General features: G+C 42.5%; 1 protein-coding gene across 1 annotated transcript in view; it reads left to right on the top strand.

The window, feature by feature from the left end:
• fam13b (family with sequence similarity 13 member B) overlaps window positions 1-15,295 on the top strand; it is a 49,430-nt gene extending 34,135 nt beyond the window's left edge. Inside the window, exons 11-24 of the mRNA XM_020607494.1 lie at window positions 1,975-2,072; window positions 2,966-3,017; window positions 3,291-3,420; window positions 4,022-4,093; window positions 4,718-4,991; window positions 5,136-5,277; window positions 5,773-5,854; window positions 6,554-6,727; window positions 7,886-8,100; window positions 9,243-9,326; window positions 9,403-9,498; window positions 10,099-10,463; window positions 12,980-13,081; window positions 13,780-15,295. Coding sequence (XP_020463150.1) covers window positions 1,975-2,072; window positions 2,966-3,017; window positions 3,291-3,420; window positions 4,022-4,093; window positions 4,718-4,991; window positions 5,136-5,277; window positions 5,773-5,854; window positions 6,554-6,727; window positions 7,886-8,100; window positions 9,243-9,326; window positions 9,403-9,498; window positions 10,099-10,463; window positions 12,980-13,081; window positions 13,780-13,903 — 2,010 coding nt within the window. The 3' untranslated portion in view covers window positions 13,904-15,295. The remainder of the gene's footprint in view (window positions 1-1,974; window positions 2,073-2,965; window positions 3,018-3,290; window positions 3,421-4,021; window positions 4,094-4,717; window positions 4,992-5,135; window positions 5,278-5,772; window positions 5,855-6,553; window positions 6,728-7,885; window positions 8,101-9,242; window positions 9,327-9,402; window positions 9,499-10,098; window positions 10,464-12,979; window positions 13,082-13,779) is intronic.
• Window positions 15,296-16,270: the final 975 nt, after the last annotated feature.

Here is a 16,270-nt window from a genome sequence, read left to right as displayed (position 1 = left end):
ACACACACACACACACACACACACACACACACACACACACACACACACACACACAGAAGAATTTCCTCAAAAAAACACACAGGACACAGACCCCAGCCATTTGTCATGTGGACTCGCAACGTATTTCACATAGCAAACCTCCTTCCTGTCTTAGTGTCTCAGTTTGATGTACAGTCCATCTTTGTTCTGCTCTGATTGCTACAATAGCTGGAATTCCACTGGGGTAGCAAGCACAGAAAACAAATAGGCCTGTTTCACAAGTACACACACTCATGAATACATAGATATGTAGTGTTTTGTGTAATCATGAGGGGATGAGATCAGGGTGTTGTGTACTTGATACAAAGTGCTGTTCAATATGAAAGCGGTCAAAGAAAATGGTTGACAATTATGGCGCTAATTGGCTTAATTATGAGGAAACTGATTTTTCTTAAGTGAGATGATTCAAGAACAGTACATAAGGCAAACCCAAATTCCCTTATTTGATCATTCCTTGCTCCTCGCTTCTCCCTTAACTGGCACAACTTTCAGGTTGAGGATGTCCCAAAGCTCTTATTCCTGCTCTATGGTGCAGAAGTAGGGTTAGGGCGAGCCATGTTTGAGGATGCACAAGAGCATTGCTCACTCCACAGCTCCACCTGTTTCTCCTCCTTTGTAACAGTCCAACAGAATTGTGCCTTCCGAGGCACAGTCACCACAGTCTCTGTCATATTTACCCATAGGTGTAATATGTATTTACCACTGTTTCTGTGCCTGCTATGCTGCTTCCTGGTTTGGTGCTGGAGAGACCTTCACCTGTTGGTTATTTACAATGTCCATGTCACTGTCTGCATGAACCTAGAAGACTAAAGATTTACAATGATATTAAACATGTTTGATTTTAATCAGAATGTCAAGTTGAGAAAAAGACAGACTTAAAACAGCGTGGATCACCACCTTATACCAAACAACTGAGATGACACGAGCACAACGCGGCTGTAGCAAGGCTCTCGTGATTTTATTCCAACATTGGAAATTTGTATACAGCACAGAATCACTTGAAAAGTCATCAGTTGTAAGGCTGAATGATTAGATGCAAGTGAGGAATTGGGATTTACCATCTTTGACAGTGAGCATTATTTTTAGTAAGTCTTGTTGCAATGGAAATCAGAACCCATTATGTTTCTATCCCCATTGAACCTCACTGGCTTTTGGACTGTACATAAACAATAATCTCAGTAAAGTTCTTAAAATAGATCAGCATCAGCCCAGAGCTAAAGAATGACAGCTGCACCTGTGCACTGAACTACAACACACACACACACACACACGGGTTTACTTTCTTTACATAACAGGGGTAATAGCAGTGTCACACAGCCGGTCACACATTCACTCTGACATGTACACACTAAGTCGAAATCCTGCTCTTCACTACAGTGTCATGATCATTGCCACCTTATGCAGACTCTACTTTTATATTGTGAAAACCCTGTGCAGTTCATAAATACACTTAACCTCCAGTGTGGGTGTGTAGTCCTTAAATCATCAATACTGCAATTATAGCAAAACCAGTCACAACTGTAAAGGTTAGCAGTGGTTTCAGTAAAAGTCCCTTCACCTTAACTTTGGAATATCATTTTGTTGGGAAGTTTGCATCATGAAGGGGAAGAAGTGAAATAGAATACATTTATCTTTCCTCAGACGTTTATAGATTTAGGTATAATATGCATGAGCGGCAGAATGTCTGTGGCACATGTGAATCTCTATATGTGATGGATTTTTTTTTTCATTTAAGACGAAGCCCAAAAAAGTGAAACATATGTATGTGGTGTCTAAGAACAGGGATGATGCTGTTTATGTTTGAGTCCCAGTTTAACACAGTTTCTATTCTTGCACATTCATGCCACTTGCTCTCATAGTTTTGTTAAAATTTATGATTGTCTTCCATAAAAATAAGAGAATTCATCTTAAATTCTTGCTGTTGCTTTCTCCCAGGATTCTCTGGCCTCTGGCGCCGCCCTGGAGGACAGCTTGGGAATGGACCTGGATGCAGAGGCTGTCAGAGATGCTGAGAACAATATCAGTGCTACTAGGTAAGTGGACATATTTTAAATTTGACTGAGTCTAGTCTTACCTCAAATCAGCAAGTAAGAAAAATTGCTAGAGTGAAATGCTAGTTTGTTCAGGTAGTTCAAAAACATCAAGGGGCATTTGGGTTAAATTAATACTTAATTTGGAAAAGGTAGTGGCTGTGTGTGTTATATGTGGCCTAGTGAATCCCACTTTCTTTTTACCATATTCAAAAATTGAATTGAATTAAATTGTAGATAGAAAATTTAAAAGCAAGAAGACGAAAAACTTGATGTTTTCCATTTGCTGTTTATTAAAGTGCTACTATTATATTCTCTATGACATGTCACTACATGTGCAGTAATATTTCTGTGCACTGATCATTTGACGCTTCATGTTTACAAATCACTTTAACATGCTGTCTCAGCCAGAGCTCATTTTAAAGCTGTGTTCAAATTGCATCTTAATCATCTGTTTCTCTCACACATAACACAGGCACTGCATGTCTGTGTAGTTTTCTGTAGCACACCTCCTGCTGATTGTGAACAAGCATAGTTAATGTACTGTGCAGCAGAAGTTAATGGGCAGAATAAAATAATCAGTAGGCACAGCGTTGATTTTAGTTGCAGCAGCTTCCTGTAAGAAATCCTTCATGATGTATAAGAGGTTTTAGTTGCGTGACTGGAATCATTAAATTAATCTGTGAAAAGTTGGATCACAAATGGTTTCATTTTGCTCGAGGCTTTTCCAGGTCCTTGAGATAAATACTTAACAGCAAGTTGAGACAGTGTTTGCTCAGCACATGAAGAAATACATTTGCAGCAGCGATTATGCCTCTAAACGTTACAATTTGAGAACGTACTGCTTTATGTTTTATGTACTTAAGTATGTTTTGTGTTTCTTATCTTTAACTCAGGCAGGACAATCAACCCTGTGCCACCATGGAGGAGACTGACACCATAAGCTGTGTATGTAGCAGGAATATGTCATTGTGTTATTTCCACTGTGTTCACAAGTGGCATAATATTGACATATACTGTACATTTTGTTACAATATCTGTCCACCTGCGGTACTTGGTTTACCGTTCCTTCCTTTGTTCCCTTCTAATGTACATCTTTCTGTCCTTCATTTGTGCTTTCTCCCTACTTCAGTGCCTTCATTTTCAAGCACTTGTTTCTGTTTTCTTCCATCTCTAATTTGTTTATTTAATCCCTCTCTCTCTCTCTCTCTCTTCCTTCAGGACTTGGGTTCACACCGCTGTGATCAAAATGCCAACACCAGCGAGAGCAACAGGAACCTTCTGTCACCATATCACCCAAACTCTGGCCACAGTCCCCACCTCCAGCTCTTTCCTGACAACCAGTGGGAAGGTGGGAATCTCCTTGTCTCAGCAACACCAGCACGCTGTCTGTTGGCTAGAAAGATAAACATGTAATACAAATTAACTGACAATATTTTGAGAAAAAAAGTCAAGTAATCAAACATTCCCTCACTTCATCTTACCATATGTGAGAATCACATTTATCGATGATGAAAATAATCACAGCTCTACTTCCAAATGAAAGTTGTCTGCAACTGATGATCTAACAGTGATTTTCTTTATTAATTGTTGAATTGTTAGGTTCATAAAATGTCTGAACATAGTAAAATAAATGCCAATTTTGCAGCTGCTCAAATGGATTATTGAACATTTTCTGTCGGATCGACTTATGTGAGCACCTCTTTATGATAGAAAACTGTGTGAGCAGTCATTCTCCTTTGTTTCTCCATATATCTGCTGAGTATCTAGTGTGAATAAGGGAAAATCTGGATGTTTTCATCATTTGTTTGCATTAAACCAAACAAATGCGCACACACTGAACGAATGATGGTGATTTCTGAATGATTGACCTCGCTGCTTCTCCTCTCTGCTGTCCCTCTGCCTGTCTGCCCTCCCTCTTCTTCCCTCTTGTCCTCCTTCCATCCGAACAGCGTCACCCCTGTCCCATCTTCATCTCCTTCCCATAGACTTCTCATGTATGCATCTGCAAAAAGAAGGCCAGGGTAAGTAGCTTCATATTTGCCCACATAACCATCAGGCTACCCATCCTTCTTTTCACATTCTTTTCTTGTGGTGGTTTCTTTTGGAAACTTTGCTAATATATTCTTACATTTTAAAATCTGCCTGTCATACTGATCATAAATGCATTACTGCATGTAAAACACTCTTCCTTCCATAAGATTTGCTGAGAGCACTGCTGGACTCTTGTCATTTTACTTCCCCTTGTCTTTGCCCTTCCCTCCTGCTACAGGGTCAGTGGGCACAGTGATCAGGACACCTTTTCTCTCTGATTACATGTTTTACTGTGACTCTGTGCCTTAGCTTTGTCTTGTTATCTTCAGTCTTTGTTCCTTCAGCTCAGCTTATTAGCATAGCGCTGACAGTCAAGACACTGTTAATCAGCCTAGGAGTGAGTCAGCAGGGTACCAGAGAAGAAATTTAATTTGTTGTTCAATGGATCAGCTCAACAGCTCCCTCCCAGGCAGCTTTTGCGTGTGTCTTATTGAAATGTACAGTACCTACCTCACTTATAAGCGATTAAATTAGTCTTTTCTCTCCCTTCTCTCCCAACCTCATTTGGATTGCTCTGACTCCATCTCCTCTTTACTGTTTCTTCCTCTCTCCAGACCCCGTACCTGCTTACAAATCCTGGCAGGATGACAATGACAGCGGAGAGGCACAGCTCTCCCCTCTGGCCGGTCGCATGGTTCCTCTCCCCCCGCTGCCCCTGGAGGAAGACGACGAGGAGGACGAGGGGGAGGGAGGGCAGGACGCCTCCCCCTCCTCTTCCCGCTCTCACCCTCACCTTCTGGCTCGACGCTTTCTTGACTTTGGTGTGCACGGTGCCCAGCGATTCCTCCAGCAGGATCCAGATGCCACCTCGCCCACCAAAGCACAGAGGTACAAGGAGACACGGACATCCAGCGGTGCTGCTAGTCTGTTATTGGCTTTTAAGTTTACGCCTACAGTCAGAACTCATATGTCTGGCTTATGGTGTATTTTGTGCAGTTTATTCATTACCTGTGTGTCATCTGTCACTCCCAGGCCACGGCGAGCATCATTTGGCTCCAAAGAGGCAATTAGAGGAGGAGATTCAGTGACTCATCAACTCACCAAGAAGCTTCAGCACCTGAAGAAGAAAATCAAACAGTTTGAAGAGCAGTTTGAGAAGGAGAGGAACTACAAGGTAAAAATGAAAATGTGATGTCTATAAATGTGTTGTATTGCTGAGTGGTGAGTGATACTTTCACACCAGAGTTTATCTGATGCATCTGACTAGAAGACATGTTGAAAAACTTTTCAAGAACTATGTAGTAATAATTAAAAACTTTATATGAGGTATTTTAAAGTGTTGGCAGTGTCACTGTACAGATGTGATGCTGTTTGTGGGAATAACCATGAACAAAACGGTTGCTTTATTCTGAAAGTACTGACACATTAACAGATTTAATACATTTCAGGTTTATCTCTACTGGATTCATGACACAGTACTAAATGGGGCCACAAATCCTTAGAACTTAATATTTTGCATTTTAAAGATTTTGTGTAGGTCCTTCTGAGTAAAAACATAAGTGCAACAATTACTGTTATAAATGCTCAAATATTGTCCTAACCTTTTCTTTGAAACACCATCACTTCCTCTGTCCTTTCTCTTCGTCCCCTCCTCCTCTTCTCTCTGCAGCCCTCTCATGCAGACAAGGCAGCTAACCCCAAAGTCCTCAAATGGATGACCGACCTTACCAAGATCCGCAGGCAGCTTAAAGGTAGAAACACTCGCTCTTTTTCCTGTGAATGTGTGTGAGTGTCGGGGTTAGAGTGTCCATGCGCCGTCCCCTTCCATGCTGGACACCTTGACCTTCCCCACTCCTAACCCTTGACCTTTTTAACAAATTGCATGTATTCCTGTTTAACACACATAAGCAGACGCGCACATACCAGTGGCTCTCACATGCGTGACTCCCACCCTCCAGTGTGCTGGTGCGTCCTTGTGAACCCACATTCATTACCCATGGGGTGAGTTCAGTAAGGTGAAACTGTGTTTCAAATAGCCACAAAATATTTGGATATATAAAGAAGTTAATAAAGAAAAACATCAACAAACTAACCTACTTTTTCACTGTTAAAGTTGTTTGCAGAAGCTTTTTGTCTTCATGTATGTGGGCACAAACACACATAAATCTGACACATCCATACAAATTCTTTTCTGCACTCGGACACGGTTCCTCATGTGCATCGTTCACCATACTGAACAAACCTCATGACACTCATCCACCTCCACTCTGAGAGGTGGCGACTCTCCTTTTTCGGAGAAACACAGTGGCCGAAAACATTTCTCTCTCTGTTTCAAATCAAAATTGAAAAACAAAAATAACGCGAGCACCCGCTCTCCACTTTCCTCCTTCCTCCTCCTATTGCTCAACGCCCATTTGATTGATTGACTGACTGACTGATCGGCCAACCAGGACGCCAGCACCTTTTACCCAGAAGCACGCTGAGGCACCAGGCTTTGCTCCATTCACACAGACGCCACCATGTCCCCTCCCCTTACCCATTCTCCTCTATCTGCTCACCTCCTCACGCACTCACCCCCATACTCCACCCCTACTCAGGCCTGAGCTCTAGACCGTTTCTCCTCAGTAAGTACCAGTCCCTCAGTAAGTAGAATTACATTACACTGACAGTCACAGTGAGGCGGCATTGTGAGAGCATCTTTGTGTCTGTGCATTTCGTGTTGAAGCAGCATGTTGGCATTTAACTTGGCGGTATCTCCCAAAAATTTGGATTTTGAGCATGAGACCAGTAGTTTGAATTATGATTTAAAACTACAGCCAGGTTTATTGATAGACCTTTTTTTTCCAACATTAACCTTTATTTAAACAGACGTAAACGTAAAATCAGCTTCAGTACTGTAGCTAGTGTCACAGGTCAAGGCCGTGTTGAGATGTGAAAGGTGCAGAATGTGTTTTTAAAAAGAAATATTGGGTGTTGAAGCAAAAGTTTGAGATTTTATGAAATGTGCTTATTCAGTTAGATGAGAAGATTAATGCTATTCAGGTCTGTATGCTAAACATAAAGCTAGAGCCAGCTGCTGATTAGTATAGCTCAGCATAGAACCTGAGAAAAGGGCAACCAGCCTGTCTCTGAGCCAAGAAACCGTATGGCACACAACCCCCATAAACCAATAAATAATGTTTTTATTCATTTTGTAGGATTAAACCAGCAACATACTCTCTGTTAATGAGTGAGCTTTTAAAGGTGCTGGTAGGAAGATATTCTTCCATACAGACAGTTCAGGCTAACTGTAGCTTCATATTTACCGTACATATGTGTCTTCTCATTTACTGTAACTCTTCACCACAAAGCTAATAAGTGCATTTCCCCAAACTGTTGAACTGTTCCTTCAAACATATACTTTTATGTGTATGAATTTAAAATACTTTATCTAGAGCCACTAGCTCCCAGCAGGCATCTGTTGTAGTATACATCTAGTTCTTTCATGATGAGACTGTCTCAGAACTTTAACATGTCTTAATTATTTTACAGGCAGGTTCTAAAAGACAAAATGTTCAAGAAAAGGCTTCTGGTTGCTGTGTTTGGGTTTTTACTTGGTGTGGTATTGTGTGTGTGTGTTGTCCAGAGATGTTTTTCTCTCTCCTTATCCTCCGATTGACACTCTTTAACCATAGCAGCTGTCTGTTAAATTCCTGCATATCTGATCACAGTCAAATATGTTTTATGTACTGCCTGAAGATTCTTCTTCGCTTTCCCTCACCACTTTACCCCTCCTTCCCTAGATGCCAAACACCGTGCAGAGAGTGAGCTCGGCCCTCAGACTCGCCCCCGAAGCAACACCTTGCCTAAGAGCTTTGGCTCCACGCTGGATCAAGGTTCTTATGACGCAGCAGTGGAGGTCAAAGGTCCACATCCCACCAGGGAGGAAACACTGGAGCTGATCCAGCGCAGGGTCAAAGGGAAGAGGCAGGAGGACGGCTGGCCTGATGACATCAAGGTGAGTAGTTTTACCAGGGACTGGATGAGTACACGTTAAAGGCTCTACACACAGGTATTTAAGTACACTCGTTCATTAGATCTCTGCTTAAGACGAACATGGGTAGAACCTTGCTGGCACTTACATCTTTTCATTAAATTCAATGTACCGATTATACACATGAATGTATAGTTGAAGTTATCTAGAACCAACTCCTCATTTCCGCTGGGTTCCCCAGCAGAGCAGATTTTTGTTTAGGCTTTTCCTGGTTTTTGAGCTGCTACAGTGGAAAGGCTCTGTAGTTAAATGGCTTGTGGCTGCATGGATTAATCCTTATAGGCTAACTGTTCTGTACCCGTGTTTCACATATCATCTGACATTAGGTTTTGGGGAAAACTCTACCTGAATGATGGGTCGAACCTTAGTCAGAAGCGGCATCCATCAAAAATAGACTATACACCCATATCTTTAGCAAAGCGGAGCAGAGAGCTGAGTTGCAGCTGTGCTCAGTGGAAATGAGGGGTATGAGTTTTAGAGATGTCAGTCAAGTGCAGTCTGTACACACACATGCACATTAAAATGCAAAGAAATCAGAGAAATAGGCAAGACAGCTTTATTTATATAGGATATTTCATAACGCAAAGGCAAATCAAAGAGCTCAATGTAGGCAAACAGAAACTTAACAGGATTATAAACAATGGTTACTGTGTAAATTAATTGGAAACATATGAAATTTAGAAGCAGATTTGCAGTGCAACCCTTAAATGGAAGGTTTTAAAAAATATACTGTCGTTTTCTTGTCCATCCCATTTATGTCCATGAGGCTAAATAACAGAAACATCTCTGTATAATACAATTTAAAAGCAGCACAGCCTCCAGAATGACTGGCAAATCAAAAGCTCTGAGTTTGAACACAAACAATGTTTTCACCTTCATGAAGGAGGATTAGACTGACGTGGTTTTAGCTGGGTGTACCTAATAAACTGCCAACTGAGTCCAAAAATATCGCAATAGAATGTTTTTGGAATAAAAGGTGTACACATTATTTTGAAAAGGACTTCATATTTTGACTTGGTTGTATTGCATCAGATCAGTTCTCAACTCATTCAAATTAAATGTCGCATCATTGTTACATGATTAAACGTGTGGTCATATTTGTATAGAAGATGACCAAGGAGCAGCTGTCCTCTGAGAAGACGGTCTTACAGAAAAACCTGCTGCACTACGAAGGCCTGCACGGTCGACCTGTGAGTTACTAAATCATGACTAGATTTAATTTGTCAGCGCACACAGACTGTTTCTAACCCGTCCTTTCCCTCTTAGGTCACCAGAGAGGAGCGTCTGGTGGTAAAGCCTCTCTACGATCGCTATAGATTGGTCAAACAGATGCTCACCAGAGACGGCATCACACCTATCACAGTAAGTAGACAAGCATCCTAACTCGCTAATATAAAATGATCTAACTAGAACTTAGACACAAACATCAGTGATTTCTCTCCTTGTAGATTACTGTGTATAGAGAGCCGTAGTAGCGAGTCCCAAAACCTGGAACTGAGTTAAGTTTTCCACATCCGGTTCCCTGGCGCTGAAGTCAGTGGGCTTTTACTTAAACGCTTGATATGAGGTCTGTAGTTAACACAAGGCCAATACAGTTTCACGTTTTGTTCCCAACATAAAATGTCAGTAAGTACCAAACTCATCATTTTTGAAGCTTTTACGCGACCTGAAGGTGGTTGCTAACCCTAACCCTAAATGAGACTACAGAGGCTGTCCCGGATATTAACCGTCATCGTGCCGTATACGGACACTGATCTTCTCACTACTCTGCCTTTACAACGTTGCAGAGTTTAAACTCATGTACTTGCAAACTATTCTAACTGACCAAGCCATGATCACTAGCTAGATCAGGTGGATCTAAGAGGAAAGGATTTTGTAGAAGAGGTAACTAAGCTAAATCATATTATAAGTTGGAACCAACTCGCTTACTGTTGTTAATGGTGCTGTCCGTCTCTCTCCCAGGCGTCCCCCTCTAGTAAGAGGCGGAGTCAGACCCTCCAGCCAATCATTGAGGGTGAAACTGCTCATTTCTGGGAGGAGATTAAAGAAGAAGAAGAGGAGGAGGAGGAATGTAAAGGAGGGGGAGAACAAGATGACAGAGGAGAGGAGAGGGATGAAGAAGAGGAGGAAGAAGAGGAGGAGGCAGAGAGCAGTGGTGGGGAGATGCAGAGCCCAGAAGTCATCATGGCCATCGACCTTGTGACTCCAACTGATGGACCAATGATGAGCCAGAAGCAGAGCAACTGTCCAATGAGGGCCAAGCTCGAGGAGGGGTCGGGGCAGCTGGCGCTGGACCTGCGACTCTCCAGCTCCAACGCTTCTTCCATGTAAAAACAAAATCACACATATGCAAGCACAGTTACACGTGAATTGTTCCTAGAGGGAATATACTGTATAATTGTGCCACATACCAGTTATGTCTACATTTTATTTAAAACTTTTAAATTCAAATGTTTTACTAATTATTATTTGAACAGTAACTACACACCTACATTCAGCTCTCCAGCAAGACCTCGGAGTCTCGTCTGTGTCGTCACGATGAGAGCAGGGCCCGAGGATTTAGTAGAACTGAGCTTTCAAATCCAGAAACGACCTAAAATTGAGCAGACAATGCAGCTTTTACATAAACAGCACAAGTCAACAAAATGTCAATATGATTATGTGTACAGGTAAAAATAATAATTTAGTGTGTAGTTACCCTTTAAAGGGACTCATTGTGTCCATCCTGATTAAGTTTGTGTCCACTGCTTCTTATAAATATGGCCGTCGTGAAAGCAGAGGGACCTGCAGTCATCCTTCATCATAGTCTACTAGAAAACTGCCGCCCTAGGTTCTCCTGAATTTCTTATGAAGACAAAAACAACTTTGATTTGCTACTATGACTCTAGCGTGCACAGAGGCAACGACCGAGAATAAGGTTGAAAAATTGTGGAATCTTCCTTTAAAATATGCTCCATTTTTCAATGGGCAGCTTGGCCAATAGAGAAACGCATTTTAAAATAATAAAAACACAGCCTGGGTTTAAGACACCAACTGCAGTGACCCAGTTTAACTTACACTTTGCAACTTAAGGTAGAACTAGCATCCACTCTGCTCCACCCAGCACTCCCTCTCCCTGCGCCACTAGGATCTGTGAAATTACAATAAATGAGAAGGCACCAAAACCTGCTGGTCAAGTAGAAATATTTGAAAATCTCTAATTGGTTAGAGAGCTCAGTCCTGCTCGAAATCCTTTATCATCTCTGCACTAATGTTCAATGTCTGGGTCACAGGAGCCTTTGTCAGCATGTCTCCACATTAAGACAAGTTTTGGAGCAGATTTCTACAACAAAAATATTTAGAAACGTTACATACCGTAGTAAACTCTCCTTTTGTTTAACCAGATCAATCCCATTGAGGTTCGCAGCCTCTTTCACAGGAGACCTGGGCAGGATGGCAACATCCAACACAAATACAAAAACCCAGTCACAATGTATGAAAGCTCCTGTTACAAAACTAGCTTGCTTAATATTAAGCAAGCTAATGAGACAATTAGTGAAGAATCATTCAATACTGAGTTTACAGGAGCCTTGAATTTAAAGCTCTTCAGTCTTATTTTCATGTGAAAACTATTCAGAATGTCTGGAGCAGAAACGTCAATGCTTTCTCTCCATCTCTGTCTGTACACTATGGACAGACTACGTATAAGTTTGTAAATATTATTATAATAATATACCAATGCCACAGCAGCACATGAGAGACTAAGAGGCAGATGACAGGCCAGCTCTGGAGTACAGAGCACAAGTCTGCCACGTTCCTGTGAGAGCTAAAAAAAAAACCATATCACTGGCATAACAGTGGAAGTTACATCTGTATCTGACACCAAGTTTAATTTATACCTGCCTTCTCCTCATGAGGGTCAAACAAGCTTAGACACCCACTTCACGCACACCAGCTGGAATAGCACCCGACAGAAGGAAAGCAGGTTTTATCCACTAATCTGCTCGTCATCGAGCACATAGCTGACACACACACATGCCTTTAATCTTCTTTATCAGCCCAGCTTTGTAAATCCAGGTGTCTTACCTGTACACGATCAAATCAAATCAAATTTTATTTGTATAGCGCCAAATCACAACAAAAGTCATCTCAGGACACTTTACAAAGTAAGGTCTAGACCTTACTGTTATCAATATTATTACAGAGGGAAAACCCAACAAATCCCCCTTGAGCAGCACTTGGGGAGAGAAACCCAGAGCATCATGGCCCCCCCCCCCAGCAGCCTAGGCCTATAGCAGCATAACTAAGGGAAGGCATCCTGACAGCTGACACCTCACACACCCACAGTTCACTTCCTGCCCTCCTTTTCTCTCTGGATTTGGTTCTTTATTCAAGGGTAGAGATCCAAATAGTTCCTGTGGACAAAAGCATGTTTTATTTAAATATTTAAATCAATGTTGGAAATCAGAAAAACTGCAGGCTCTCTGCACAAACTCCCACTACGTGATAGAAAACTAACCATTTATGCAGCACATCAGGTCTTCAGCCCCACGACTACACAGGAGCTGTTCAGGCACAGTACTGAGTGTAGGTAACCTGTTTTGTTTGTCCTTGGAGCACAGTACACTATTGTGGTTACATGCAGGACAATCAGGACGATATACATGGAGTATAAAAGTAGACTTTGGCTCACATTATATTCAGGCGCTACGCTCGTGTATACACAGCTGGGCTTATTAAAATAAGCACGTCTGATAGATGAGTGGGGAAGAAAAGAAGCTGAAACAGCCTCTTTGTAGCTGCACCATTAGTATCATGACAGTGTGTGTGTGACTGTGCCCTCATGTATCCCATAACCCTCCAGGCCAGAGCTGCTGGAACAGCTGTGGAAGGCCAGAGCAGAGAAGAAGAAACTAAGGAAGACCATCAAAGAGTTTGAGGAGGATTTCTATCAGCATAATGGAAGGTAGATGGGAGACACACACACACACACACACACTCAGCCTTTGTTTATCCAAACATAGCGACTGGACTCCCGTGGTCTTACCAGGGAACGCCGGTCGTTTCAGTTAGTCTAGCACAGTAACTTTCATGAGAAAAACAGTCAGGTCACAGCACCTCCACTAAATTATTACATCATGTTTTTCTTGGATCCCGTCTTCAAGCTTAAAGTAAAGCACTCATTGCGTATCAGACAAAACAAACTGGAGCCGCTGCTGCTGCACCAGATGTTTTCTCTAATGTTGCCCAGGCCAAATAAGTGACTTGTGATAAAACCAAGTTAGTTCATCCTTAGATTAGAGTACACATGGAGGTGGTCACCATGTGATAGTGTCTTAAAAGTCCTGCATTTATTGAGGCAAATCAATTGTCACACTACAAATTTAGCCCCTTTCACAACTAGTGTGGTGTGAAAAGGTGGCACAGACCATTCTCGGGTCAGGAAGGTCTGCACGAGCATCCGGAGCGAGATGACGTCAGACTTACTAGTCTTCATGTTGGGGCCTAATGTCTGGATAGCACACATCGTCTCCAGTGCTTCCAAACACCATTACCGTGGTCCAACAGCCTCTGAGCAGCTCTGTTAGGACCACTACAGCTTCAGGGCAGCAGAACATGAAAATGGAAGCTAACACTCCTCTCTCTCTCTCTCCTCTGTGATAGGAATGTTCAGAAGGAGGACCGGGTGCCAATGCTGGATGAGTACAGAGAGTACAAGAGGATCAAGGCCAAACTCCGCCTCCTGGAAGTCCTCATCAACAAACAGGATTCCTCCAAATCCATCTAGAGTCACCTGCCATCGCCGCACACATCAACCGTCATCAGTGCTGCGAGGACCCGCCCAGGATGCCTGTCAGTCATCACACCTGGAAGGCTCAACACTCGCTGCAACAGGAACCACATTACACAACTTCCCAGGAAGTCGACATCAAGACAAGGCTCTCGGACGTCACGACCACCGCTAATTATGCTGCAGTCATGTCACGAGAAGAGTCAGTGAGAGTTCAGAGTTAGGGTTCAGAAGGTCAGAGACTGAAGTCCCAATTTAACTTCTGTGTAAACACTGTGTGGAGTTGCAGGCCTTCCTGAACACAGGAAACTTTCCTGTAACCAGCTGAGGGACTTTCTAACTTCACCCGTGTTCTGACTACAGAAACCAAAGTTAAGTTTTGGTTCTTGCATCATTTCTGCCCACAGGAAGTAGTACTTTGAGAGGGCAGAGAAACTATTCAGCTATCTGGGACTGGTTTGACAGGCCTCATTGGTTTCTGCTAGCATCAGTATAAGGACAAGGGAAGATGATTTCTCCCTGAGTCAGTAACAAGTAGGACATTTACATTTCAGATGGTTTTAATCTCTTCTGTTGTCAGCAGAAAAGTGAAGACAAACGCGCTGAAACAGCGGAGTTTGTGCTGCTCATGGTTTCTACAGTGACAAAAACAACTTATTAGCTAGCAGTTTAGTACTTTATAGCAAAACATGACAGTTTTTTGAATTTTAACAGAACGTCTATACAACTACAGCTATTTTCCTCTGTTATTCAGAAAAATGGCTCAGTCTGTCTTCTGGCAAAGCTCAGCGCAGTTAACCTCTTTTAAGGTGACAGAAGATGTGCACACTGATTTTCCCGTGACAGGAACGCAGCACCAGCACAGCTACCTCATATAATCCACGTTACAGATTATACCTCATATAATCCGTAACGTGGCCGCAGATGAAACGTGGAGAAAAGAAACTGTCACTGTTGGTCTCCTCCTCCTCCACCAAACTTGTTTTGGCTCCAAGGAAAACTGGAACAATAAGTTCAGACTTTTTTAGTTTCAGGAACTTTTCTGTTGTCACTCTTCATGTTCTTTCCTTCCTACTGAGGAATTGTATTGGACAACTCAAGACATTGTTCTTTGCTCGTTTTGTTCTTTTGCCTCACTCCAAGGGGACACGACTTCTTCCAGCTGCCTCCTCGGCCTGAGGCGATTCTTATACTCCGTTGGCAGAACTTCATTTACATCCTCACCTCCTGGGATGCTTCATCTTCTGGCTTCAACTTAATTCAGAAGCTTAAAAACAAGTTTGTTCATTTTTAAAGAAAAAAAAAAGATGTACATACTTGTTTGTGAGACTGTTGTTCACACTGTATGAAAACTATATTTGAGTTTAAAGGCAAAATGGAAAAAAGTAATGGTATTAACTCGTAGTGTGATCATAGAGCTGTCGCAAAAGATTTTTTTTTTTCTGTCCTTTGCAAAATAACTGAGCTTTGCTTTGTATGAGCCTCCTGAGAGAAACGATCAAAAAAAAAAAAAAAAAAAAAAATCAGTTGTCATATACTATGGACTGTGATAATTTAGCAGTGAAAGGCTGAAGACGTCCTTAGGAAGACAGTCCCACTCAGATTGTTGCAGAAATCCTCTTCATCTGTGTGTTAACTTCCGTGGAGGCATAGCAGGTTCTGAGGGACTGTGGGTGATGAACGCTGAGGAGATCAGCTGAGATCTGTTCCTTGCTTCTTCTCCAAAAGCGAAGGCTTTGGTCATATTTGGTTTGGGCTCAGTTACACTTCTGGTTTCCTGACTCGTCTGTCGTGGTCCTCGGTTCAAGTTTGGTTGTATAGTATCGAGGAGGTGCCGGCACCGCCAAGGAAGTCTATCTGTGGTTAACTGATCTTTCTTTTCCATCTGGTGATGTCTTGTTCGCCATAGTCGGTGCTGAAGGTGATTAATATGTTAACACGTGTCACTCGGCTCCAGTCAGGTTTCGTTTCCTGCTGGCAGGTAACATGAAGGCAGGTAAGGTGAACAAAGACCAGTTAGATGTTTGATTCCTAACGAGTGTCGTCTTCGTGTTTCTGCATCATGGAGGCCATGTTGTCTTCTATCAGCAGGACTCAAGATGTCGGTGTCACAGTGTGGGACGGAGAATTGCTGAAGTTTGTTTTAGCTGGTGAGATACTGAACCAGGGGCAGCACAGCGTCGCCTCACAGCAAGAGGCCTTTCTGTGTGGAGTTTGCATGTTCTCCCAGTGCCTGCATGTTCTCCGGGTACCTCCCATAGACCAAAGAAATGCGGCTTAGGTTGATGATTGGAGGCTCTAAATTGCCCGTAGGCGTGAGTGTCAGCCATGCGATAGGATGGCGACCTGTCCAGGATGGACCCC

This window comes from Monopterus albus, unplaced genomic scaffold (genome assembly GCF_001952655.1).
Source record: "Monopterus albus unplaced genomic scaffold, M_albus_1.0 scaffold86.1, whole genome shotgun sequence".
In the NCBI taxonomy this organism is placed as follows: Eukaryota; Metazoa; Chordata; class Actinopteri; order Synbranchiformes; family Synbranchidae; genus Monopterus; species Monopterus albus.
This window is presented reverse-complemented; position numbering and strand designations above follow the sequence as displayed.